The 27,938-nt window shown below is 44.5% G+C and overlaps 1 protein-coding gene across 8 annotated transcripts in view; it reads right to left on the reverse strand.

Annotated features, from left to right (window-relative positions):
• The window catches only part of PCNX1 (pecanex 1), a 118,558-nt gene that overhangs the window by 48,732 nt on the left and 41,888 nt on the right, over positions 1–27,938 (reverse strand). For 4 of the 8 annotated variants that reach the window (XR_005774836.1, XM_040411985.1, XM_040411981.1 and 1 more), the window contains 9 exons: positions 26,177–27,844; positions 21,542–21,671; positions 16,517–16,758; positions 10,899–10,992; positions 9,294–9,351; positions 7,435–7,652; positions 4,000–4,153; positions 1,733–1,765; positions 1,320–1,491 (listed from right to left, as the gene is read on the reverse strand). Coding sequence is in view for 7 of the 8 variants with exons in the window: in XM_040411985.1 (XP_040267919.1) it covers positions 1,320–1,491; positions 1,733–1,765; positions 4,000–4,153; positions 7,435–7,652; positions 9,294–9,351; positions 10,899–10,992; positions 16,517–16,758; positions 21,542–21,671; positions 26,177–27,844 (2,769 nt within the window). In the remaining variant the exon portion in view is untranslated. The remainder of the gene's footprint in view (positions 1–1,319; positions 1,492–1,732; positions 1,766–3,999; positions 4,154–7,434; positions 7,653–9,293; positions 9,352–10,898; positions 10,993–16,516; positions 16,759–21,541; positions 21,672–26,176; positions 27,845–27,938) is intronic. The other 4 variants (XM_040411984.1, XM_040411983.1, XM_040411988.1 and 1 more) reach the window with 4 other exon arrangements.

Below are 27,938 nucleotides of genomic sequence, written 5' to 3' on the forward strand. Positions count from 1 at the left end.
CTGCTCCGATTAAGGGCTCATTCAGACGACCGGAATTCATTTCAATGGGGCCGCCCTGTCGCCTTCTTTCTACAGTCTTCTCCACAGACTGCACAATGATCCAGTCCTACACATGGAGGGGCACGTAACAAGACATGTAGATAAGCAGCCTCCAATGTGTACGGAATGGGAAGCTAGCTCACAAACAGTGCTTTTCAGTGGAGACTGCTAATAAACGTCTCTCGTGCCCCCCTGCATCAGCGCCCATGTTTAGGACCGTGTAAGAACAAGTGGGCAGGGCTTTACCAAGGAGGACACTGGCATTGATCGTATAAGAGCAATAAGTTATTAAGGGCCTCATGCTGTTCACAGCACATTTGTGAAAGTGGCCAGCCCCTTGAGAAGGTTTGTGCCAAGTTGTCCTCTATCCCAGCAGTCGGACCCCCAGCAATCAGTTAGTTATCCCCCATCCTGCTGATAAGGGGTAACTTGAAAACTTGGCACAACCCCTTAAACTTTCATTTACAGAGCATCTACAAATAATCGAAAATTATTAATCAGTCTTTTTCTTTGCAAGCATCTCAGCTTTAACCAATCACAGTGAGGCTGTTTGCGGTACCAAGTCCAAGCAAAGAGGAAGTGAAAGAGTCAGAACAGGAAGTTAGATACAAGCAGTGACATCACAAAAAATGAAAACCACCCACAATATTCATTTATAGGTCAATCATATACGATTAGAAAAAAAAATATTCTGACAAAAAGTCCCTTTAAATGTTAATGGCCTCATCTGAAGACAGGTCATCAATATCTGATCAGTTGAGGTCTGACTCCCAACATCCCCACCGATCAGCTGTTGCAAACCTGAAAACAACCTGCATGTGTGGATATACCTGAAATTTCGTACACTGTATGGGGCTCATGCACACGACTGTGTGCCAGCCGGGCAAACAGCAGGTCCGCAATACACTGGCACCGGCCATGTTCAGCCCGTATCACGGATGCGGACCCATTCACTTGAACGGGTCCTAAATCCGGGAGGTCCAGTGTGGAATGGAGGCACGGAACCCCACGGAAGCAGTTCTCTGGGTTTTTGTGGTGCGGACGAACGGACCACGGACCCATTCAAGTTGAAAGGGTCTGGATCAGTCTGCAGAATTAGCACGGATGTTGCCCGTGCATTGGTCATGTGCAGAAGCCCTAAGGCTGTGTTCACAGCTCGCGGCCAATACAGGTTTTAGATTATAAAGAAAACAAGGTAAAGAGAAAAAATAAATAAATAAATACCCGCGCTGTGTGAACAGGACCTAATGCCCTAAACAAGTAGCAGAAGGCACACTTACCAATGACTAAGTCCCTTGCTGAGATGAGGAGCACAGGATTGGTGAAGGCCATTCCATACAGTTTGTATTTGGTGGCAGACAGGTTTTTGCTTCCATAGTCCAGTAACCAAATAAGGCCACAACAGGCACAGAAGTAAACAGGCCTACTATAGGCTATGATACGGTTATGGCCCTGAAATAAGTAAAACACAATCCTTTCATTTGTCACACAATGGCTAAGCGCGGAAACGTGTAAGGAGCGACTACGTCGGAAACACGCAATGGGAAAACTGGGGCCCACAGCAATCAATCACAGCACTATTTCGATCAGCTCTTGCAAAATAGATATCCTTCGTAGGGTTATGTTTAGCTATTAGAACTTTATTGCAGAATCGTGCCTTAAAACTTCTATTCTGTAAGATGCACATACTTACATGTCTAGGGGAAGAAGAATCCGGTTGCACACTCTGAAATAAAAAAAACAAAAAATAGGAGTTTTTTCAACAGGACAAAAAGCAACCTTTATAACTCCATATGACTCCTTGACTGTCAGCCATCGCAGATACTACAGTGTAGTAGAGTGAAAACCATACCGCTTGTGACTGGTGAGGTTCTGCCCACTGGGAACCTCACCAGTCACAAAAACAGGGGGCAGTGTTCCCCCGTTTGAAAGGAGCAGCAGACACATATGCACGTCGTCCACTCCACTTAGTTCTATGTACCAGTGTTCGGCAATCTCTGGCAGCCCCACAGAGATGAAAACACACGAGTGTCCACAGCTTCAATCAAATGGGGGAACACAGGCCCCATTCTTGTGACTGATCTCGCTCCAGCGGTCAGACCCTCGCCAGTCAGACACTTATCCCCCCCTATCAATAGGATAATCAGGATAAATTGTTGAAATGGGACAACCCTTTTAAAAGCGTTTTCCAGGAATTTAATACTGATGACCTATTCTCAGGACAGGCCATCAATATCAGATCAGTGGGGGTTCAACTATCAGCACCCCGACAATCAGCTGCCTGTAGAGGAAGTGGCGCTCATGTGAGCACTGCAATCTTTTCAGCACATTGTACACGGCGCAGTGGCTGTGCTGTGTATTGCATTTTTGACACAAGAACAGGACAAATCTGCAAATACCCAGCATGGCCGGTACACACATATGGTGTGCTGAGTGCAAGGAAAACCATAAATAATGAAGAGGCCGAGTGCAGCAGTCTCTTTAAATAGGTGATCAGTTGGGGTGTTGAGAGCCGGACCATCACTAAATATTGATGAGCTATTCAAAGGATAGAAAAGTTATCTACAGCCTGAACAGCGTGCATTTTGGGTTACACTGGGCAGACCTGAACAATGCCACAATTACAGCCCCTTAGTTAAAGCCTGCTGAGCGGCACACAGGCAAAGACCTACCGTACGTATAACTATTACCAGACTCGTTAACTTTTGCATTCTTAATTGCATTTTTAGTTTGCATTCTTAGGCCTCTTTCACACGGGCGGTATTCCGCGCGGATGCGATGCGTGAGTTGAACGCATTGCACCCGCACTGAATACCGACCCATTCATTTCTATGGGGCTGTTTACATGAGCGGTGATTTTCACGCATCACTTGTGCGTTGCGTGAAAATCGCAGCATGCTCTATATTCTGCATTCTGCAGTGCGGATGCGGTGCGATTTTCACGTACGGTTGCTAGGAGACGATCGGGATGGAGACCCGATCATTATTATTTTCCCTTATAACATGGTTATAAGGGAAAATAATAGCATTCTGAATACAGAATGCATAGTAAACTAGCGCTGGAGGGGTTAAAAAAATAATAATAATAATTTAACTCACCTTAGTCCAGTTGATCGCGTAGTCCGGCATCTCCTTCTTTCTCCTTTGTTGAATAGGACCTGTGGTGAGCATTAATTACTGTAACAGGACCTGTGGTGACGTCACTCCGGTCATCACATGGTACGTCACATGATCTTTTACCATGGTGAAGCACCATGGTAAAAGATCATGTGACGTACCATGTGATGACCGGAGTGACGTCATCAAAGGTCCTGTAACTGTATTTAATGCTCACCACAGGTCCTATTCAACAAAGGAGAAAGAAGGAGATGCCGGACTACGCGATCAACTGGACTAAGGTGAGTTAATTTTTTATTTATTTTTTTAACCCCTCCAGCGCTAGTTTACTATGCATTCTGTATTCAGAATGCTATTATTTTCCCTTATAACCATGTTATAAGAGGAAATAATACAATCGACAGATTGCGCGAAAAAATTGCGGGTGTTCCCGCAACGCACCCGCACATTTTCCCGCAACGCCCGTGTGAAAGAGGCCTTAGGCTACATGCACACAACCGTTGTTTTGATCTGCATCCGAACCGCAGTTTTTGCGGCTCGGATGCGGACCCACTCACTTCAATGGGGCCGCAAAAGATGCGGACAGCACTCTGTGTGCTGTCCGCATCCGTTGCTACGTTCTGTGGTCCGCAAAAAAGATAACCTGTCCTATTCTTGTCCGTTTTGTGGACAAGAATAGGCAGTTATATTAATGGCTGTCCGTGCCGTTCCGCAAATTGCAGAACGCACACGGATGCCATCCGTGTTTTCCGGACCGCAAAACACACAACAGTCGTGTGCATGAGGCCTTAATGCAGAACAATCCCAAAAAAAAAACAAAAAGAAAAAAAAAACAAGGCTCACCTTAAGGAGGGAGTACTGACAGCTGGCAATAACAAGACAAAACTGGAAGACCCAGATATCTTTGAAGAAGCCTTCTGTGAGAAGAATGGAGCCCAAAAAGGCAACGAGAATTGCAAGGATGATGGACAGGACATTTTCTAGGATCTCTCGATTCCTGGAAGGGTAACGTGGAACATAAATGTCTGCCCAGATCATAACTTCTAAAGCAGTATGGCAAGATAAGAAGCTGTAAATTGTACTCAACGGGGAGAAATAATTACCTGGACATACAGGAGATTAAAAGGGATTGTCCATGCAGGACAATCCAAGTGCATGACGTATATTAGCTCAGTCTGCTGTTTATTAGCTAGGGCAGAGATCCACTGTAAAGAGCGGCTGCAGTTCTGGCATTACCATGTATACCATGATCTTCTGTTACTTCAATAGGAGAAATGCTACAGTACTAAAAGGGGTTGTCCACGTTCAGAGCTGAACCCGGATATAGATGCTCCACTCGTACAAATGAGTGAAGGGAAGCTTTAGTATTTCTTGCTCCGATGCTGCCCCTTGCCCTGCATAGCCCAGGACAAAGGCTATTTCTTCACTACCGGTAACGTACCGTGCTTCACATGGGTAGGCTAGGCAGAGACTTCCTGGCACAAATGGGCGGTCTTTACTGCTGCCTTAGGCTGTTTTACAGGCTAGGGCAGTGCTAAAGGCCGCCCATTAGTACCGTGACGTCACCTGGCTCACCGCTAGGCGGAAGCCTCTGCGCTATGTGATGCACAGCAAGGGGGAGCAAGAAATGCTCCTATGCTCCACTCATACAGACTAAATGAGTGAAGGGGAGCTTATGTCTGGGTTCAGCTCTGAACCCGGACAACCCCTTTAAAGGCATTTTCCAGGCTAATGAACTATTTTAGGCCATTAATATCCGATTGGTGGGGATGCCAGGTGTCGGACCCCCACCTATCTGATATTGATAGCCTATGCTTAGGAAAACTACTTTAAGCTGTTGGCACTACCACTGGAAATCGAGATGGATGGTTACTGCAGCTCAGCACCCATTCACTTGAATGGGAACCTCTGGCTCCATACACTAGATAGTTTCCAGCAGAGCAGCAGTCTGAAAAAACGGATAAGTGTGATGTGGTGTGAAAGCCCTTACCAGTCTGAAACTGGTGACCTATCCTGAGAAAAAGGTCATCAATATCTGTAGCCCGGAGAACTCCTTTAAGATCTCAGTAAAAACCCTTTGACTACTTTGGCCTTAACTCGCCTATGCAAAAAAAAAAAACACACCACACTATAAACTCAAGTACTAAATATATTTATATATATATACTGCTCAAAAAAATAAAGGGAACACAAAAATAACACATCCTAGATCTGAATTAATTAAATATTCTTCTGAAATACTTTGTTCTTTACATAGTTGAATGTGCTGACAACAAAATCACACAAAAATAAAAAAATGGAAATCAAATTTTTTAACCCATGGAGGTCTGGATTTGGAGTCACCCTCAAAATGAAAGTGGAAAAACACACTACAGGCTGATCCAACTTTGATGTAATGTCCTTAAAACAAGTCAAAATGAGGCTCAGTAGTGTGTGTGGCCTCCACGTGTCTGTATGACCTCCCTACAACGCCTGTGCATGCTCCTGATGAGGTGGCGGACGGTCTCCTGAGGGATCTCCTCCCAGACCTGGACTAAAGCATCTGCCAACTCCTGGACAGTCTGTGGTGCAACGTGACATTGGTGGATAGAGCGAGACATGATGTCCCAGATGTGCTCAATTGGATTCAGGTCTGGGGAACGGGCGGGCCAGTCCATAGCATCAATGCCTTCGTCTTGCAGGAACTGCTGACACACTCCAGCCACATGAGGTCTAGCATTGTCTTGCATTAGGAGGAACCCAGGGCCAACCGCACCAGCATATGATCTCACAAGGGGTCTGAGGATCTCATCTCGGTACCTAATGGCAATCAGGCTACCTCTGGCGAGCACATGGAGGGCTGTGCGGCCCTCCAAAGAAATGCCACCCCACACCATTACTGACCCAATGCCAAACCGGTCATGCTGGAGGATGTTGCAGGCAGCAGAACGTTCTCCACGGCGTCTCAAGACTCTGTCACGTCTGTCACATGTGCTCAGTGTGAACTTGCTTTCATCTGTGAAGAGCACAGGGCGCCAGTGGCGATTTTGCCAATCTTGGTGTTCTCTGGAAAATGCCAAACGTCCTGCACGGTGTTGGGCTGTAAGCACAACCCCCACCTGTGGACGTCGGGCCCTCATATCACCCTCATGGAGTCTGTTTCTGACCGTTTGAGCAGACACATGCACATTTGTGGCCTGCTGAGGTCATTTTGCAGGGCTCTGGCAGTGCTCCTCCTGTTCCTCCTTGCACAAAGGCGGAGGTAGCGGTCCTGCTGCTGGGTTGTTGCCCTCCTACGGCCTCCTCCACGTCTCCTGATGTACTGGCCTGTCTCCTGGTAGCACCTCCATGCTCTGGACACTACGCTGACAGACACAGCAAACCTTCTTGCCACAGCTCGCATTGATGTGCCATCCTGGATAAGCTGCACTACCTGAGCCACTTGTGTGGGTTGTAGGCTCCGTCTCATGCTACCACTAGAGTGAAAGCACCGCCAGCATTCAAAAGTGACCAAAACATCAGCCAGGAAGCATAGGAACTGAGAAGTGATCTGTGGTCACCACCTGCAGAACCACTCCTTTATTGGGGGTGTCTTGCTAATTGCCTATAATTTCCACCTGTTGTCTATCCCATTTGCACAACAGCATGTGAAATTGATTGTCACTCAGTGTTGCTTCCTAAGTGGACAGTTTGATTTCACAGAAGTGTGACTGACTTGGAGTTACATTGTGTTGTTTAAGTGTTCCCTTTATTTTTTTGAGCAGTATATATATATATATATATATATATATATATATATATATATATGATGATTGTATATATATAAGATGATTGTAACCACACCCTGATGGGTGGAACACTTTTTGTAATGCTTTAAGGGTGCTCACTTTCACTGTCTCCATGCTTGAGAAAGGCTCGCAAGAGCTGAAACATCGCAAACTTTGCCATAACATGGGTGAATAAACAACCTTGATTTTTTCATCACATTTTGGAGTGCAGTCCTGCTTTCTATTTGATTATATATATATATATATATATATATATATATATATATATATGTAATAATTGTGCATTCTTTTCACATACATCAACCATGCAACTGTTCAAATTCCCTCTCTCATAGGTTTCCACTACAAATTACGGGCCAATGCCAGTTTACATGAGGGGGTATGCTGCAAATTATCGCTCATTGTGCGATTGTTGCACGCGTTTACAATGGAGGACCATTCTGGCGAACATCGCACAGAGTAAATAGGCCGTCAAAAGAGATAACATCACATGCAACGCTTCTGCCTTTACCTGTCAAACAAGGCCAAGAGTGTCAACCTGTCAAAGTTGATGCCAACCCAGAGCTTGGGCAGAATCCAGAAGCGGTAGTAGTGTTTCACTTTGTGGGATGCCTGCTCCTGGGGCTGCATCTGGTCCTGCAAGTCGGGGCTTAGGTCAATATCTGGCTGCTCCAGCAAGTCTGTGTCTATGGTCAGCAGCCGGTTTAATCGAATCTGAGGGAGAGAGAGCTACCAGAGAGTTAGACACCTTATGCTCCAACTAAACCCAACTTTCGTTAAAGAATAGACACGTAGGATATGAATATCTAGACCTGCACCTAACATGGCATGATCGTTCTGATGTAACCTTAAAGGAAATGTGTCACCAACAAAATGTTTTCTACCAGTTAAAACCAGATAGCGGCACATCTTTCCAATCTGTGTATATTTTCCGATTGCAGATTTCTTTATTCTGTTTCCTGAACATGATTATGGGGACGCCCATCTTGCCTGAGCATCTAGAAAGCGTTAAGAAAATTGCTATATGGCAGCCCCCATGGGCCATAGACGCACTGGTCTGGAGGGGACCTCACTGACTTCTATGGGAGTGTTCTATAGGCATGATGTGTGCAGAGAGATAGATAAGCGCTGACAATCACCTGTTGTAAATGGTGGATCTGGTCATATCTGTACACGGCAGTGATATCATTACAGGCAGGATTAGAATTACACATATGCAGATAACTGCAGTGAAATCATATGTGCAGACTAAGTAGTGGCGCCTATTAGGCTTTGTGGTCAATACAAAAACTAATTTTATGTTTTTTGTTTAAATATAAATACTGACATGGAAAAATAAAAATATCACTCAAATTTTTTTTCAAATATGCTAAACATAAAAATGAGTTTTAAACGATAGGTCATTGTCTGATGACACCTTCCCTTTAAAGGGTTTCTGTCACCAGATTTAACCCTATAAAGCTAGCTCACATTATCTATGCCAGAAATCTAACTTTTTGCGTTGTTCCTGCTCCTAGAGGCTCCGTTCTCCCACCTTTGTCGCCTCCCTCCAAGTCCTGATTGACAGGGCCACCGCGCCAGCATCCGTCTGCCAGCCCTGTGCTCTGGTGAAATCTCGCGCTGTTCAGCATTCCGTGCAGGCGCGGTGAGGGAAAGACGCTCGCAGGCTGCCAGCTTCCTCACCGCGCTTGCGCTGAATACTGAACGGCGCGAGATTTCGTCAGAGCACAGGGCTGGCAGACAGATGCGAGCGCTGCCTGGCCCTGTCAATCAGGACTTGGAGGGAGGCGACAAAGGTGGGAGAACGGAGCCTCTGGGAGCAGGAACAACGCCCCCCCTCCCCCCTCTAGAGGCTAATTAGCATATTATACAAAGTTAGATTTCTGGCGTAACAGGGGCATAGATAAAAGTAGGAATAGGATAGTTAGGTTTAGCTGACATTAGCACATCGCTCATGTCAGCTAGCTTAATAGGGTTAAATCTGGTGACAGAATCCCTTTAAGCAGCCGGTCGGTTAGATATTTCCTTACAGAGTCTAGTTTACTGCCCAATATAAAGCTTTGGTGGGGGAACTGTACTCCCATTCAGCCGTGCACCATAACACATATATAATGGAGGCGCTTCTTGTTCCATTTCGGGCTCACAGCTAACAATGTTTGCAATCATAAATCATCTGTTTGGCTCCACAGATTGTCAGTCTCACCCATTAAACAGGAAGCCCAGAAAGTAATATACAGGGTGGAGGGGGAAAGAACTAAAAGCAAATGGCTTGTAATGTGCACAGGCAGCTGATCGGGCATTGTACAGATGAGGACATGGCAATGGAGCAGTCAGGAGAGTAAAAGCAGAAAGAACTGAAAATAATCTTACTAGATCATGTGGGTAGAATCGGACTGAGGTAGAACTTGATACATGGGAATCTGTGTCACTGTAAGAGAAAGTAACATTTTTTATTATAGACCCAAGACATAGGATTATTTAATGTGCCAATAGTGTTGTAATTGCGGCACAGAACGAGCATGCTGTGGATTTCAATATCTGCAGCATGCTCCGATTTCCGTGAGGAAATTTTCGGGTTCACGAGAATGGGGTATTCACTTGTATTACAGTGTAAATTGCTGCACCCGGCAGCCAAATGCTTTCCCCATCTCCAAGTGAAGACATAATACGCCACCAATTCATGATCAGTTAGGGCCCGACCTCTGGGTTCACCACAGATCCTAAGAAAGGGGACACGGTGCAAATTTAGCACTTCACTGCTTTGCCCTGCAGCGCCATCTAGCAGATGTGCATGAAACTGCAGCACCGCTCTACTTAAGTCAATGAACGCTATATAAGCACTGCGGTCTCTTCAGTCTTAGGATCGGCAGAGGTCAGATCCCAGCGATATGCCATCACGTTACAAGGTGGAAATATCGCTTTAAAATGATCCGTGTGTCGTGTGCGCGTTACGTAATTGTTCTAGGTCACGTACAGATGTAGGGGACATGAAGAACTTTGCCCTTCTGCAATCAACCCTACTGAGATAAAGCAGGGAGGAGCGAGGGATCAAGTTACCGGTTAGCGTGAGCTCCTGCCCTTGACTTAGTGAACGTATCCCGTATCAAGCACTCAGGCTGGGAGAGGACAATACAGATCCATTCATACGTCACATCAGCATTAATCTACATGAAGAGTGGACACATTGGATCACTACACAATCCGGCAGGCTTAAAAGAGCTGAAATCGCCCAGCACTTCACCCTGTGGATTGCATTCTAAGGAATGCATGTCATCTTTACAGAAAAGACTAATGTAGGAAATAAGAACTGTATTATCTACTTCAAGGGGTTGTCTCACTTCCGAAAATGGCATTAATCATGTAGAGAAAGTTACTACAAGGCACTTACTAATGTATTGAGATTCTCCATATTGCTTCCTTTGCTGGCTGGATTGATTTTTCCATCACATTATACACTTCTCGTTTCCATGGTTATGACCACCCTGCAATACAGCAACAGTGGACGTGCTTGCACACTGTAGGAAAAAGCTCCAGTCTCCATGATCGCTGGGACAGTGGGGGCACGGAATGGCACACATGTGCAGCAGCTCCTGTCCCGACCACCTGGTATTTGCGCTGCAGTGGTGGTCATAACCCCTGGAAATGAGCAGTGTATGATGCGACTGAAAAACAAGGGAGGCACAATGGACAACAACAATACATTAGTAAGTGACTGGTATTAACTTTGTCTACATGATAAATGCCATAGGCTGAAGTGAGACAACAACCCCTTCAAAGCCCAATTAGCAGCGGTCCATATGCTGTGACTACTGCTAACACTGTGTCTGGAAGGTTGGGCTTCCTCCAGAGAGCGCACGTCCCTGCGGCCCCTGGGGGAAATACTAGTGATAGGTCACCAATGTCTAAGATGAGGCAATTTAACGTTAAAATTGCAGTTTGCAGATTGAGTGATTAAACAGAAAGTTGAACACCAACCAGAGGTTATTGGACGTTCTTCTTGCCGCTGGCTCAAAGTTCACCAGTGACATGTCACAGCCACCAGTTTCATAGAGGGATGGGGTGAATTTACCTGGAGGCGATGGAGAAAATGAGAGCACATAGGACCAGTTAAACATGGGATTTATACTGCTATTGATAACATCTAATTATGCACTTTTCCCACTTCATGTTAACATTAAAAGATGCCCTCAGACACAAAGATGCTCAGAAACGTAAAAGGGTTGTCGGTTTGCCATTTGTTAGAGGCCAACTGCGGGGAGGTGGTTAAAAGAAAAAAAAAAATGAAAAAAAACGTCACTTTCTGGAGCCCCCTCCGATCCAGCAGGGCTGCTCCATCCTCTCTAAACCATGACATTATGTTCGGGCTGCGGTGAAGTCTTGTACATGCTGAGGCCAGCGATTGGCTGCAGTGGTAGACATTACATCACAGCTACAGCCTGGCAGAGAGGAAGGACCACCGGCGCTGGATCGGAGGGGGCTCCAGAAAGGGAGTTTTATGGATTTTTCTCGTTATTATTTTAACTGCTTCCCTGCAAATTGCAACTTGGACAACCCTTTTAAATCTGTCAGACTTCCCAAACAGGGAGTTAGAGCTGGAGTTCACATCACTTTCACAGGCGGTGCTACTCCAGCTGTGAAAATGACTGGAACCTTAATGGAACCCAGAAAGATCCCATCAGTAGTAAAGGGGATCCTTTGGTCCATATTTGGATCTGCTGTAGACCGCAGCCCCAGGGCTCCATTACACATGGAAGCCATGAGGCCAGAGTGCCCAGAGCCATAATAATGTTATATTTACAGAATGACCGCATATCACCATCAGCAATTAGACCAAGCGCAGAAATATTTACTGCAAATATGAAATTACAAACATCTAAAGATTTTCCAATAAAATCTCAAAAATCTCTTAAAATAATAAAATAATCAATGTGCATGTGGGCACCTTTACATATAAAAACATTTAAAAAAAAAAAAACAATACTACCCGCACTACCAAGCACATGAAATCACATGTTATTAAAGTGAGGAAGGAACAGAGTCAGTCATCCGTTTCAGGTCTACCATTCCACAAAGCACACTTCAATTACACGGCGAATGTCGCCCTAAAGGCAGAATGTACAGAAGCAAACAGAAGAGCGGCTCGGAACGCAACGGCACAAATTCCACGTCTATTTCTGGGACAAATGGATCAGGATCCACTAGGACATTACGACAAGCGGCGGTTAGTTTCTGGCAATTGTATAGGTACGTAGCCTTTTAGTCACACTATGCTATTAACTGAAGGGTTAAGCAGGTATTTCATAGATTGTAAGCTCTTGCGAGCAGGGCCCTCATTCCCCTTGTTTTAATTGTTGACTGCATGATTTTGTTTGTACATGAACCCTCTGATTGTAAAGCGCTGAAAAATATGTAATATAAAAAATTATTATTAACTTTTTTTTTACCAGACTCTGCAGGATAAAAGAACACGGCGTGCTATGTTTTTGTATCTTTTTTTATTTATTTACTAACGTATATGTCAAACGGAGACATAAAACGTGACGTGAACCTACCCTTATTATTTGTTTAATATAAAGCTTTATGCTGTAGTAATGAAACTTTCTATTATGCTCTGTGCATCAGTTCCTGCCTCTATACAAGAACTCTGATTGATGCCAACAAGGGGACATTCCTATCTACATCCCATATATCAAAGATCTCACACAGTGCAGTCAAATTGTGTTTTTTATATAAATATATTATATATACATATATATATTTATATAAATAGGCTATGGACACCTGTGCACTGAATATTTTTATTGTTCACTTGCTTCCTAAATTATCCTCATTCATGATGTCCTACCATTATGCTGTTATGAAGTCTTTGTAACGCCTTCATAAAGTTGACTGCCCTGCTGAATTGAACCTAGATCTGAAACAGTACTGATCCTAGCTCCCTCAGCTCCACCCATCTCTGTGTTAGAGAAAGCAGCAGGGAGGAGCTTGGAAACCGCAGAGTGTGGAGAGGAGGTCAAGCATCCATGAAAAGCAAGAAGGAAAGCACATTGGCTGTGTACAAGTATAGAGAGAAAGCAGAGCACCCGGGTCAAACTCTGCCGGGGGAGAGGAATCACACACTTCTCAGCTTAAGTGACTGTTAGTAGAAGAAAGGAGATCCCTCACAGGTTGTAGAAAGATGAATCAGTTCAGCAGTGAAGCTTTGCTGATAAATGACAGCTAGTGAAGGCAGCAGCATCCTAAACACACTTTCTTCACATGCAGCATGTATGAGAAAAGTCGGCAACTAGGAGAAGGTTGCAAATTGCATGTAAGAGGGGGTATGAAAATGAATGAAAGAATGAAGATTGCTGCTCGAAAGGTGTCCATAGCCTTTAAATCCATTTAGGGATAGTATGATCTAAAATATATATTTAAACTGATTGTCTGGGTGTTTAATATTGATGACCTACCCTCAGGATAGGAAATCAATATAGGATCCGTGCGGGTCAGACTCAGCACCCACGTTGATCAGTTGTTTAAAGAGGCTGCGGCACTATTCCTAGGCCAGTGATGTCACATTCATCGGTCACATGACCTAAGCGTAGCTCAGTCTGGATAGGTCATCAGTTTCTGATCAGTGGGGGTCAAACCACCAGGACTGCTGCCAATCAGCTGTTTGAGAAAGCAAAGGTAACAGCGCTCACAGTAGCGCCGCGGCCTTCTATCAGCTTTCCCTAGGCCAACTGATGTCGCGTTCAATGGTCACGTGAATGGGGCTGAGCTGCGATACCAAGCACAGCCGCTATACCATGCACAGCGCTGGGCTTGGTGAGCAGGGAGAAAACCGTGGAGATCACATAAGCCAGGGCCTTCTCAAACAGCTGATCAGCCGGGGTCCCGGGTGTCAGACACCCACCGATCACATACTGATGACCTATCCAGAGGATAGTATTAAAATCTCTGAAACCCCCTTTAAAATATTAGAAAGTTAAGATAAAGATCAAAATAAAAAAAAAGGGCATGGGATTAAAGTGATGTAGCATTTCAGGAATTATAACATTCGATTCCATTGACATTTTTTTGTCCAACCAGATGCACCCATGATTTATAGATTATAATACACACATTCTGCAAATGTTTATATGGCACCAACATAGTTAGCAAGACATGAAATGAGCATTCAGAAGCCAAAAAGACAACTGTACGTGGTTTATATGCAAAACAGTTTCAAACGTTTTACTCTGGGGAGAAATTACAGCATTAAAATTGGAGGCTAGAATATCTATAAACACAAGCAATGCAAAACATTAGAGTATGCAGTACGATGAGAAGAGCCTGCAACCTAAAAGTCTAAAAGAAAAAAAAACGAAAAGGTCTGTAAATGTTAGCAATAAACAGCAAATCCCAAACACACTCCTCTATAAGGGGAGGTCAAGCAGTCCTCGTATAAAATGCTGTAAGGATATAAATGGTCAGCAATCGTTATATTTACAGTTCTGACACAAAATAAAAATGTGAAAAGAAAGAAGAATTACATGGCTGAGCAGGATACGGTAAGACTCTAAAAGACTCTACATACAAATCTGAAATATGAAACTCCTAACAGGGCTCATGCATAAAAAGGAAGAAAAAAAACAAAAAAAAAAAATTGTGAACGTCCTTTGTCTCAAAATCCTGCAGCAATTATACCTAATTGGATGCTATGAGACCACTTACAGACTATGCGCTATTCAATACTGGACACTTGCCAAATATTTAATGACAGCCTCTAGTTAAAGATCATGTCCTATAGTGATGGCACCCACTCTCTAAGACCCAGTGCAGAAATCAGCGGCTCTCGCACTGGTGGGCCTGATCCATCCATGTATCATGCGGCCATTCATTTAACTGGTATCCTTCCCTTCTGGTGACCACTGCAGAAGAAGCGAGCATCTGGCAGCAACTTCCCCTAGCAAAACCAGCTGGCGGTTCAGGAACAGGACCTGCAGTGATCAACCTTTGGCAGCGGCACCCTTGTGTTAAAGGTGCTGTGGAGTGAATGATGCAGCCCCTCTAAAGGGGTTGGCCCATCTCGCACTTCGGTGGCATTTCGCTAGGATACCAGCACCTTTCTATAGAACGGGGCCCCAAAGCAAAGAGGAGCGCACTGTGCATGCACAGCATGCTCTCCATTCATTTCTATGGGAGTTACAAAAGGGCCTGAGCAAGCGCCCGCGGCTATTTCCAGAACTCCCATAAAAGTGATTGGAGAGCGCACAGTGCAACCTATAGAAGTGATTAGAGAGCACACAGGGCAACCCATAGTGGTGATTAGAGAGCACACAGGGCAACCTATAGAAGTGATTAGAGAGCACACAGTGCAACCTATAGAAGTGATTAGAGGGCACACAGGGCAACCCATAGTGGTGATTAGAGAGCACACAGGGCAACCTATAGAAGTGATTAGAGAGCACACAGTGCAACCTATAGAAGTGATTAGAGAGCACACAGTGCAACCTATAGAAATGATTAGAGGGCACACAGGGCAACCCATAGTGGTGATTAGAGAGCACACAGGGCAACCTATAGAAGTGATTAGAGAGCACACAGTGCAACCTATAGAAGTGATTAGAGAGCACACAGTGCAACCTATAGAAATGATTAGAGGGCACACAGGGCAACCCATAGTGGTGATTAGAGAGCACACAGGGCAACCTATAGAAGTGATTAGAGAGCACACAGTGCAACCTATAGAAGTGATTAGAGAGCACACAGTGCAACCTATAGAAGTGATTAGAGAGCACACAGTGCAACCTATAGAAGTGATTAGAGAGCACACAGTGCAACCTATAGAAGTGATTAGAGAGCTCACAGTGTAACCTATAGAAGTGATTAGAGGGCACACAGGGCATAGTGATGATTAGAGGGCACACAGGGCAACCCATAGTGGTGATTAGAGAGCACACAGGGCAACCCATAGTGGCGATTAGAGAGCACACAGGGCAACCCATAGTGGCGATTAGAGAGCACACAGGGCAACCCATAGTGGCGATTAGAGAGCACACAGGGCAACCCATAGTGGCGATTAGAGAGCACACAGGGCAACCCATAGTGGCGATTAGAGAGCACACAGGGCAACCCATAGTGGTGATTAGAGAGCACACAGGGCAACCCATAGTGGCGATTAGAGAGCACACAGGGCAACCCATAAAAGTGACTGGAGAGCACACAGTGCAAGCACAGCCACCTCTCCATTCAGCTCTATTGGAGATCCAGAAACAACCAAGCAGGCGCTCAGCTATTGTTGTCATTTCCATTGAGATGAACAGGTGGTCGTGCTTGCATTGACTTCGGAGGCCCTTTTCTAGAGATATGTGTGGATCCAAGAGGTGCAAGATGGGCCAAACCCTTTTTCGTACATGCATCACATTAAAGATACTTTTTATACATGAGCCCCATGGGATATATTAGTAGATGCAGACTTTTGTTCACTAAGCTGTCAGGAGAGAGATCAGTAAATTATAAAAATAAAAAAATTATAATTTAGAGTTAAATGTCATCAATGTCATCAAGCAGAAAATCTCCATATTCACACAGGTTCTGGAATGGAAAAAAGTGAACTGCATCATTACCCAAAATGTGCTGCATTAAAACTTCCATGTCCCCAAGGTTACATAAGGCCTGCATACCAAGTTCATCGTGCAAACTGCAATTGCCTACGGCAGATGCATTGTCATGTGATGCCTCTAAGTGGACACTCCCATTTCTCACCAGCAAGGAGGCGCTAGCGCTGAGCACTGCAGCCTGGGAAGGGGGACGGGACTGGACTTTGACCTGGGTGGATGGCTGCTGGCCTTGATGACCATCTTGAAGGCTACAAGAAAACAGTTATTGGGTAGACATTAAAGGGGGAAGTGAAACAAGACCTGTGACAAATTACCTGACTAGATCCTAACAATATCACAAAAATGCATGTACTCTGTGTCATAACCCGTTCAATATCTCTTCTGTAATGTGGATGAGAGCAGAGAGTGGATGCTGAAAAAGTAATACTTGGAGTGGACTATGGGTTTATTGCAACACTGGTATAAGGTCAAGTGTTCTACTATTTAATCAAGTCAAAAATATCTTTGGGATATTGTGATAAGATTAAAAAAAATGTGATTCCTTACTGGCCGATACCTTTTAATGGCCAACTGCAAGCTTTGGAGACTACTTGGGTCTCTTCACCAGGCATCTTATAACAGTATCTGAAGATTCACATATTTATACACAAAAGTACATGGGAATAGCGAGGTGGACGGGAAAAGGGATGTAATGAAGAACAATATGAGTGGAGGAGGAACAAACAGTTGGAGCAGTTCTAGATAAGGAGTGTGGAAGTTTTATTGTCCTCCAATATCCAGAAATCCATTCCACAAATGTGATTGACCCAATAGGTCTGAGGGGCAAATTCCTTAAGAGATCTAGACGGAAATTACTCGTGTCACCTACCTCATTAATCCCATGAACTTTTCTGTACAAATATGTGAATCTTCGGTGTTATAAGATGCCTGATGAAGAGACCTGAATAATCGCGAAAGCTGGCAATTTTGTCATCACCTTTTTACTTAGAAGTAATTAGAAGGTATCAACTACTAAGGAATCTAATTTATTTTAAGTTCTACTACTTAATAACATGTTCTACTTAAAAATATGATTTAAAAAAAATTACCTGATTATGTACTTCAATATTTTTTAACATCTCTGTCTACTGTCAGTGGATGGAAGCCGTTTAGTTTACAGGGGCTGAAACACCTAGTTGACGGCCATAGAGTTGTGTGCAGTCTAAGCAATCATCTGCTACTAAAGCCGACCATACGCATTCAACAGCTGTCTTCCAACTGTCCCGTACGTGCTCAGTTCAGCCAAACGTACATGTGTCTCCGTTTGGGAGAGAGAAGAAAGCTGCTACCAGACACTTCTTGTGGCAACTTATCTCTTGGGATCGGGCGAACAAAATTCTGTTTGCCCGATCCTCCTCTTCCTCAACATCATCTGTTGGGGAAGAGTCGGGAGCTCCCCATACACATTATAGACAGTTAGCCGATCGAGCTGTTTTCCGGGGGTTCCGCCGACGATACAATGATGTGTATGGGGCAGAGCAAGCTTCTCTGGTGTCCACAAGGTACCCGTGCAAATAATGTGCATCGACCTGGAGTGCAGAGGGTTACCTAGACCGCGCAGAGCTGTAGTCGCCTCTCAACTATGAGCCGTATTATTTCTGGTGGAGTTTTCAGCATCTTGGTTGTAACCTAAAAGCTTCCATGACGGTTACCTCTGAACAGTAGAAAAAGGTGTTCAGATGGTCGACTTGGTTTTGAAAACTAGATGTGGTCCATGCTCACGGGTCCCACCTAGACTCTTTTCTGATAATGGAAAAGACTGTGCTATGACAGGCAGAAAATCTATTTTAAAAGAAAGCCTTAAAGGGATTATCTGGATACACATAAATCTAGCTGAAATAACATAGCACCAGCATGCTGTAACACAGTCCACAACAATCCAGGCAGGCTCCTACAGACATGTTTTATACATTCCTGATCTACATGCTTATCCTCCAGGTACAGACAAGATGCTACTTACAGGAGCGCTCCCTGCGCAACCTACAGCCCAAAATCAACTGAGATGAGGAATTAGAGCAGTCGTGACAGCCGGTCATTTCAGTACCTCCTTAAAATGAAGGTTAACTCACAGAAATAGACGCCTATATGGCGGTATGTGAAAATGAATGCAGCTCCCCCACTAGACCCATCAGCTGGAGGATCTGAGAGTCTGATAGACTGGGTTTAATGGTTGAATTCATGTAAAATCGATTCAAAGCTGAAGTTCAGCCTGACTATATCAGATAGGCTGAAGCAGGGACTATATATACATATTAGTGGACCGTCATGTATGGATCTTCAGAACAGATACATCAAACCCAATACGGTTCCATAAAATGTTGAACCCAAATACAGCCTAGGGATGGGAAGATGCATTTCATCGCCTGCTCAAATCCTCATTCCTAGCAAATAAAGAAGTAGAAAGCGACAGAAAAGTGGCGTTTAGGGTCTATTTAATCTGTAGCAAGAGATAATTTATCGGCGGCCAAACTGCAAGGAGGACAAAAGAGAGAAATAAGACCGCCGCGCCACATATAATGTAATCTGAGAGTACTATATGCTTGCACATAGGTCTAGAAATACAGTGTAAAACTGCAACTAAATGACATTTTATTATTAGCAAATTGACATAATAGGGGCTGTCTGGCTGGTAAAATTTGTTAAAGGGCTTCTTTCACTCCACTAAACTCATTATTTTTTTTTGTCTCCTTAAAATCCTTATGCTGCGATTTCTCAATATATAGGGCTATTACTCAGTTTGGTTCAGTAGTTATATAAAAAACAACTGACTTTTATAATATGCAAATTACCTCTCTAGCAGCAGGTAGGGCGGCATCCTCCATTCATAATGACGCCCCCTCCTCATGTTGATTGACAGGACCAGCCAATGCGCTCGTCCTCTGACTGGCTTTTTAAATCTCGCGCCAGTCTTCAGTCGGCGCAGGCGCACTGAGAGGAGGACGCTCGCTCGTCCGCTCCATCCTCAGTGCGCCTGCGCCGGGTGTACATGTGACGTCATCGGCGCAGGCGCACTGAGGATGGAGCGGCCGAGCGAGTGTCCTCCTCTCAGTGCGCCTGCGCCGACTGAAGACCGGCGCGAGATTTAAAACGCAGACAGGGCCAGTCAGAGGACGAGCGCATTGGCTGGCCCTGTCAATCAACATGAGGAGGGGGCGTCATTATGAATGGAGGATGCGGCTGCTAGCAGCAAGTAGCCGCCCTACCTGCTGCTAGAGAGGTAATTTGCATATTATAAAAGTATTTTTTTTTATATAACTACTGAACCAAACTGAGTAATAGCCCTATATATTGAGAAATCGCAGCATAAGGATTTTAAGGAGACAAAAAAAAAAAAAAAAAGTTTAGTGGAGTGACAGAAGCCCTTTAATACAGGGTGAGAAGGGCATCTGTCAGCAGTTTTGTCCCTATGACACTGGCTGACCTGTTCCATGTGTGCTTGGCAGCTGAAGACATCTGTGTTGGCCCCATGTTCATATGTGCCCGCATTGCTGAGAAAAATTGTGTTTTAATATATGCAAATGAGCCTCTAGGAGCAACGGGGGAGTTGCCGTTACACCTAAAGACTCTGCTCTCTCTGCACCTGCTGCGCCCTCTGCTCTTTCATTGACAGGATCAGACATGATGAGGTTTTCTCTGTATGGTCCTGTCAAAGTGCAGAGGGCGCGGTAGTTGCAGAGAGAGCAGAGCCTCTAGGTGTAATGACAAGGCCCCCGTTTGACCTAGAGGCTCATTTTGAATATATTAGCACTTGATTTTTCTCAGCAATGCGGACACATATGAACATGGGATCAACACAGATGTCTTCAGATGCCAAATGCACATGTAACCAGTGTCATACGTACAAATCTGCTGACTGATGCCCTTTAAAAATAAAACAAAAAGCATACTCTCCTCTCTGATCCCCGCCACTGTTGTTCTGATCTCATTCTCTATTCCTGGTCCTTCTCAACACAGGTAAATGTGACAGATCTGCCAATGGTTGACGGAGGCAGGTCACCTCTGTGGCCACTGATTGGCTGAGCAGTCACATTTCCTGTGTCGAGAGAGACCATGAAGTCAAAGACTTGGAACGTCAACAGCGGGTGTTCTGTAAAGTGAGTATTTTTTTTAAATATATTTTTACCAACTGGACTATTCCTTTAAATGAGGTTTCCTTATAGAGCCTCTGTTACGCCATCCATGCCCTACTGGAGCAGGAACGACCGTAGTGACCCCTGCCACTAGAATAACGTCAGGGTGGTCCAAGGGCCAACACCTCGCTGATATGTCTGCTTTTTTTCCCCCAGAGGCTACATGGCCATCCATCTAGTTACTAGACCTACGGCAGGCATATAGTGGTGCAGCACTCCTCACACTACTGCTATATTGTTTCTGGGGAAAAAATTAAATTAAATTAGCTAAGGGACCTGGGGACTGTTAATCATGGAAGAGAACCAGTGGATGTTATGGAGACTTCTTTTCAGGCAACGGTCCAAAGAAAGTAACCAGGGACTCCTCCAAAACGAAGAGAGACTCAGACAGCTCTCTAAAGACAGGTTGCTCTTCTTTATGGAGGAGTCTCTGGTTTGGCTGACGTGAGCTAATCTGCAGATTTTATGCCAAATTGCACAGAGGCGCCAACCCCATTCTCTTGCTCCATGACTGGCCAGATATGCCACCAAGACGTCTGATCAACCTATCTGGCCCTCACAACTGCAATCATTACCTGCTCGACAGAAGGAGGAGGAGAGCTGAAGGATTTCTACGTATTGGGGCCAGCGATTTTAATGCTCTCTATAGGTTTCCGACTACTTCTCACTATAAATGGCTGCCTTGCCGCAGACCCATGCAGATCACATGCTCACGGTGTCATGCAGAGAAAGCCAATAGACAGGGTTCAAAGCAAGACGGGTGTATTTCACAGAGTTAGAGATGACGGGGACTGGGGGGGAAGCTCAGGGTAATGGTTAGAAGCCTGTAGCATGCCATATGATGGAACTTGGAATACCATACCTGAGGGGTGATCCAATGAGCGATGCGGGAGGAGTGGGATTGCTCCCTGCATTGTGCCTGCGCCGTACCGCCTGGCGCCTAAATGTGCTGCGTTCACGACGAAATGTTACAGTCTCCTCGCTGGTGTGTGCTGCAGCAGCAAGACAGAGACTTCAGGTGAAAAACCAAAATAACTAACCCATATCAACTATCCAAAATATGACTTTAAATCCCTCCCGATTACCCCCCATTCCAGAGAGTGGACAACCGACATGGTTGTAGCCTCTGGACATTAGACGAGTTGCATAAACATAATAGTACACATAAAAAAAATAATATAATAATAAAAAATAAAATTAAAATAAGACGAACATGAGGCAGAAGGGACAGAACACAAGTTCCACCGACACTGAAAAACAGAGCAAACACAGGAAGAAAGCAAGAAACAGTCTGTGGTCAAACTCGTGGCAATACTGTAAAAACACATTACAAAGAGCAAGTGCTGAGCAAGCAGAAGAATGACTTGGAAATTTCGTGACTCATTGCAAGGCTTGCCCATAAGTAAGACCAACAAATGACTGGTGTCGGTCTGCATGTTAAATCCTGCGTCCTACAGAAACACCACAAAACGCCCGACACTGGGATTGGGAAGCAGGAGAAAAACCTCATACTGCTGTACTGGGCATGTGAAAATGTACTGCACTGTGAGTATGGTACAGTTAAAGGGCATCTGTCGGCAGATGGCTGACCTGTTACATGTGCACTTGGCAGCTGAAGGCATCTGTGTTGGTTCCATGTCGATATGTGCGCGCATTGCTGAGAAAAATTATGTTTTAATATATGTAAATGAGAATCTAGGAGCAATGGGGGCTTTGCCGTTACACCTAGAGGCTTTGCTCTGCCTACAACTGCCACGCCCTCTGTTCTTTGACAGAATCGGGTGTGGTGACATTTACACTGCCTGGTCCTGTCAAGCAAAGTGCAGGGGGCACAGCAGTTGCAGAGAGAGCAGAGCCCTCTAGGTGTAATGACAACTCCCTCGTTGCTCCTAGAGGATCATTTGCATATATTAAAACATCGTTTTTCTCAGCAATGCGGGCACATACAGTCCTGATCAAAAGTTTAAGACCACTTGAAAAATGGCAAAAAAGATATATATATATATATATATATATATATATATATATATATATATATATATACACACACATATACACACAGTACAGACCAAAAGTTTGGACACACCTTCTCATTCAAAGGGTTTTCTTTATTTTCATGACTATGAAGGCATCAAAACTATGAATTAACACATGTGGAATTATATACATAACAAACAAGTGTGAAACAACTGAAAATATGTCATATTCTAGGTTCTTCAAAGTAGCCACCTTTTGCTTTGATTACTGCTTTGCACACTCTTGGCATTCTCTTGATGAGCTTCAAGAGGTAGTCCCCTGAAATGGTCTTCCAACAGTCTTGAAGGAGTTCCCAGAGATGCTTAGCACTTGTTGGCTCTTTTGCCTTCACTCTGCGGTCCAGCTCACCCCAAACCATCTCTATTGGGTTCAGGTCCGGTGACTGTGGAGGCCAGGTCATCTGGCACAGCACCCAATCACTCTCCTTCATGGTCAAATAGCCCTTACTTTCAAAGTTTTCCCAATTTTTCAGCTGACTGACTGACCTTCATTTCTTAAAGTAATGATGGCCACTCGTTTTTTTCTTTACTTAGCTGCTTTTTTCTTGCCATAATACAAATTCTAACAGTCTATTCAGTAGGACTATCAGCTGTTTATCCACCTGACTTCTCCTCAACGCAACTGATGGTCCCAACCCCATTTATAAGGCAAGAAATCCCACTTACTAAACCTGACGGGGCACACCTGTGAAGTGAAAACCATTTCAGGGGACTACCTCTTGAAGCTCATAAAGAGAATGCCAAGAGTGTGCAAAGCAGTAATCAAAGCAAAAGGTGGCTACTTTGAAGAACCTAGAATATGACATTTTCAGTTGTTTCACACTTGTTTGTTATGTATATAATTCCACATGTGTTAATTCATAGTTTTGATGCCTTCAGTGTGAATCTACAATTTTCATAGTCATGAAAATAAAGAAAACTCTTTGAATGAGAAGGTGTGTCCAAACTTTTGGTCTGTACTGTATATATAAAGAAAAGTATTGAAGATAAAAAAAAAAAAAAAAGTTTATTTAAGACATATGGATATAAAATGTCAAATATTTGATGCTACAATTTACCGGTATTTAAAAGGGGCTATCCGATAGTACCAATTCCCCTCCAACAGACGATACTTACCGGCTCCTCAGCACCAGTGTCCCTTTCGGATCCCTGAAGGCCACTGCTGCTCCCTGTCGTACAGATTGCGGGTGACACTAGGGAGGCTGGTCACCGTCACGGCTTGCTATTGGCTGCTTTCCCCCATCGCCGGATGTTTTGATCCGTGCGAAGGGGAGATGCAGCGGCGGCCCTGCAGGGATCCGGAGGGACACAGGTGCCGGGAAGAGGGTAAGTATCGTCTATGTAGAAGAAAAACAATAATAAAAAATAAAAAAAATAAAGAAGATTTGAGAAACCAACAAGAGGAATCAAAACCTGCATTGACAGAATAAAAAACAGCGAGCAGCAGTAAACCGAAACTAGATCTAGTCCACAGTTCCCCAAACAGATTCGAAGGAAGGGGAGAAATGGGGAAAAATAAATACCAGCAAGCAACGTTTCAGAACAGGTTAAACTCAGGCTAGAGAAATCTTGGAAAGTATCAAGAAAATGCATTTACACATGCTTCTGGCGTCTATTATATGGTATTGGATATTAGGGCCTATAAGGCTAAGTTCTGCCAGAATTCAGCAAATGGGCTGCAGAGTCTGCTGCGGAAATGCTGTAGATTTGTCGCAGATTTCACCCTCCGCAGAAACACACAACATAAATTGACATGCTGCACATTTAAAAACCAGTCTGCATGTTAAATGCAGATCTCATCCGCACAGATTATAACTGTGAAGGCTGATACTGATGGTGGGATCATGCATAGGAACGATCCCTCGAATGTATGGCCAGCTTAACTGGTTCATGGGGTGGGCTTATGCCTCTTACAGGGCTACAAGACTTGGGGTCTATACACAAGACATTTGGTGTGTCCACTCAGCATATACAGGTATGCAGACCGGGCAGGTACAGATATAGCATACTTTTTTTTTCATTTTTTACTGTATAAAGAAGGGGGGGGGGGTTAAGAATAAATAACCATACATACAGTGAGGTATGTATTCTTTCACACAGCAGCCTATGGACAACACACGTATCACTGTAGGCATACGTCCGCTTACATTTGGTTCACATATCTGACAATCTATTGACATATGAGCCAACATACATCCTGGTGTGAGAGCGCCCCTAAATCACCACTGGTGCCTGGGAATCTATGCGCCTCAGGTATTGTGGCCGTGACATGGACGCTCAGAGGCGCTCGTAGGCAGGGTCTTCTGAAAGCGTCCTAACTGCCCTTGTATAAAATGATGCTTGCGGATTTAGGAAGCCATATGTTGACTTTGCAAAAAAGTAACTGAAAAATACAGATTTACCAAAACCTATGGGCAAACCACATACAAAGAATAAAAGGATAAAAACAAACAGGACTGAGAAGGGACACCCATCGAGGCAGGACCAGCATGCAATTATCAGCGACACAAGATAAAGGTCACAATCAGGAAATCCATGTTGGTGCCATATAAACACAGAATAGTGCCGCACTGTCCCATTTCAATGTGCTGCAGGTTCCTCGGAATTACATACGATGTGGGCAACATACCTTGACATGTAGCGGTTTGATTTGGTACACACACACACACACACTTTCCCTCTGCTTCTTTATGGACCTGGTTGCCTAAATGCAACGTCTATATGTCCATTGAGAAGGATTTTCGGAGAATTTAAAAATGGAAATATAAAAAAAAACCTGCAGCACATTATAGCATTATATTACAGAACACATGTACAGACTGGAAGAAGCGTCCGCTACCAGCACACAGCAAATTGTTCTATCACATCAGGATCTTTATACTTTACATTTCGTATATTAGTGTAAAACTAAATGCAAAGCGTTTTCCCTACTTTGGAATTCCCTAAAACTAACCGAAACGGAAGTGCGGGGGGGGGAGAAGAATCATAAAAAAAAATCATACTATGAACGAAGCCTAAGGGCTCATGCTTACGGTTGTAGATGTTTTTTTGCGGTTTGCAAATCGCACTTTGCACAACAGAACGTCCTGCCCTCTATAGAGCGGTCGTATCCTTGTCAATAAAAAGGACAGGAATAGGACAGGTTCTATTTTTCTTTTTGAGGGCAGTGGAACAGAAATACAGATGCGGACAGCACACAGAGTGCTGTCCGCATCTATTGCAGCCCCACTGAAGTGAATGGGTCCGACCCGCAAAAAATGCACATCAGATGCGGACAGAAAACAGGGTCGTGTGCATGAGTCCTAAGGGAAGGAGCATATTGTGACTACTAGATGTATCAGATCCATGCAAACCAGAGTTACACATTTCTAGCCTAGTGGCGGACCTGTAATCATCCAACTAATCAGATCATATATTGTATAAAACATATCCAATGACAATTTGTCTTCAGTAGCACGTACCTGCAACAGCGGATTCTCTCTCTTCTACATCCTGAAATGTAACCTGATTAGGCAAACTATTTCTTGACCGAGTTACAGATTCTAATTGTGACGCGCGACCTAGTAAAGACAGCTGATCTAGAACTTCCCCCTCTTTGGCCTCTAGATCTGATTTTGAAGTGGTTAATGGTTTGATACTTTCAGGGGCTGCCAGTCTGTTTGGGTCCCCCAAGCTAACTACAGTGCCACTGTCCAGGCTTAACACCCTGGCACGACTTTTAGTACCACTTGCACTTGAAGTCCTGCGGTTGGAGCGCTTTTTGCCGCTCCCTTCACAACTCAAGTGAGTTCGACGCGAGTCTGCTCCTTTCTCTTTGAGGTGATATTTTGTCCTTAGAGCAGTGTATCTGGCCTCGGGAGACTGGCATGAATGCGACGTAGTGCTGGAAGAGCTATCGCTGCTAAAACGGTGGGCCGACTGCACGCTTGAGGTCCTGCTCAAGTCGCTTTGGTCGCTAGAGTCCTCGTCGTGACAAAAACCGGTGCTGTGAGGTTTGGTATCAGCTATGCCTTGAAACGAGACGTACTCCTTGTGTCTACTGGCATCAAAACTGCTGGCTCTTTTTTTACCTGTCCGCCTCCTGCATGATTTATGAGAGGAGGATGTTCTGTGAATTAAGCTGGATGATTTGGGTCGCACATCGCTATCCCGATGTTTAATACCCGTATCCTTAAAGGATCTCAAGTCCACTAAAATCACTGGTTTCTCACCCAGGTCATCATGATTAACCGAAAGCTTCCCAGGCAGCCAGTCAACTTGCGCAGTTAATTCATTTGCATGGGGGTTCTTGTTTGCTTCTTCAGATGCCGACGAGCTAAGACCCCTTGGACTCTGCACATCATCAGATGTATTGGCATCCTTGGCTTCCTGAGCTGAATTTCTTTCTACAGCAGTCCTTACACTACTAGTCCTTTTATCGGTCGCTGAACTATGTTCCTCCTCTGGGTCACTACAAAGGCCTCTCTTCACAGCGCTCGCCTCCTCGTGTTCGGATAAAATGCTCTCTACGTGCGTGGAGCTGGTCTGCTCACTTTTATAGCTGCTAATGGTGCTATTTGTGTCCCTGTCTGTCCCGCTGCAGTAGCTTTCGGTAGATCCGCTGCTCCTCGTGCTGAGGCTCCTCAAACTGTCCATGCTCTTGTCAGATTTCATGTGTTTCACCCCTCCGTTACTTGAAAGCTGCTGGGCTCCCTTGCTTTTGAGACAGTCTAATTGAAAAATCCCTGAAGCACAAGCATTTTCGATGAGAGAATCTTTGGACCCAGAATGTGGTTTGGAAGCTTCAAGTTCACTAACAGGATCCAGCCCGCGCCTTTGTTGATAGAGTGGAAAGTCGGTGAGGGAAGTGTCCGGAAAAGCGACAGCAGAGCTTGAAGTCCTCGGGACACCTCTTGGTCTATGTTCTTTTCTATATGAATGGGAATGCAATGGAACGAGTGAAGCCATTTCCGTGTCGCACGCGTTTGACAGCGACAGATCCACGTGGTGATGGTGGCTGTGTGTTGCAATGGAACCTTTGTCACTGAAGTCCCTATTCAAGTCCTTGCCTCCAGATGATATAGAGGGCTGGATGGAGACAAAGGAGTCATTGGAGACCAGGCGAAAAAGTTTTTGATCCACAGTTAAATCTGGAAAAAAATAAAAAATAAACGTGACATTTAGTTAAATGTTTATATAGCCATCTGTAAGTAATAGTGTTCTAGAACATGCATCTTGAATTAA

Source organism: Bufo bufo, chromosome 11 (genome assembly GCF_905171765.1).
Source record: "Bufo bufo chromosome 11, aBufBuf1.1, whole genome shotgun sequence".
In the NCBI taxonomy this organism is placed as follows: Eukaryota; Metazoa; Chordata; class Amphibia; order Anura; family Bufonidae; genus Bufo; species Bufo bufo.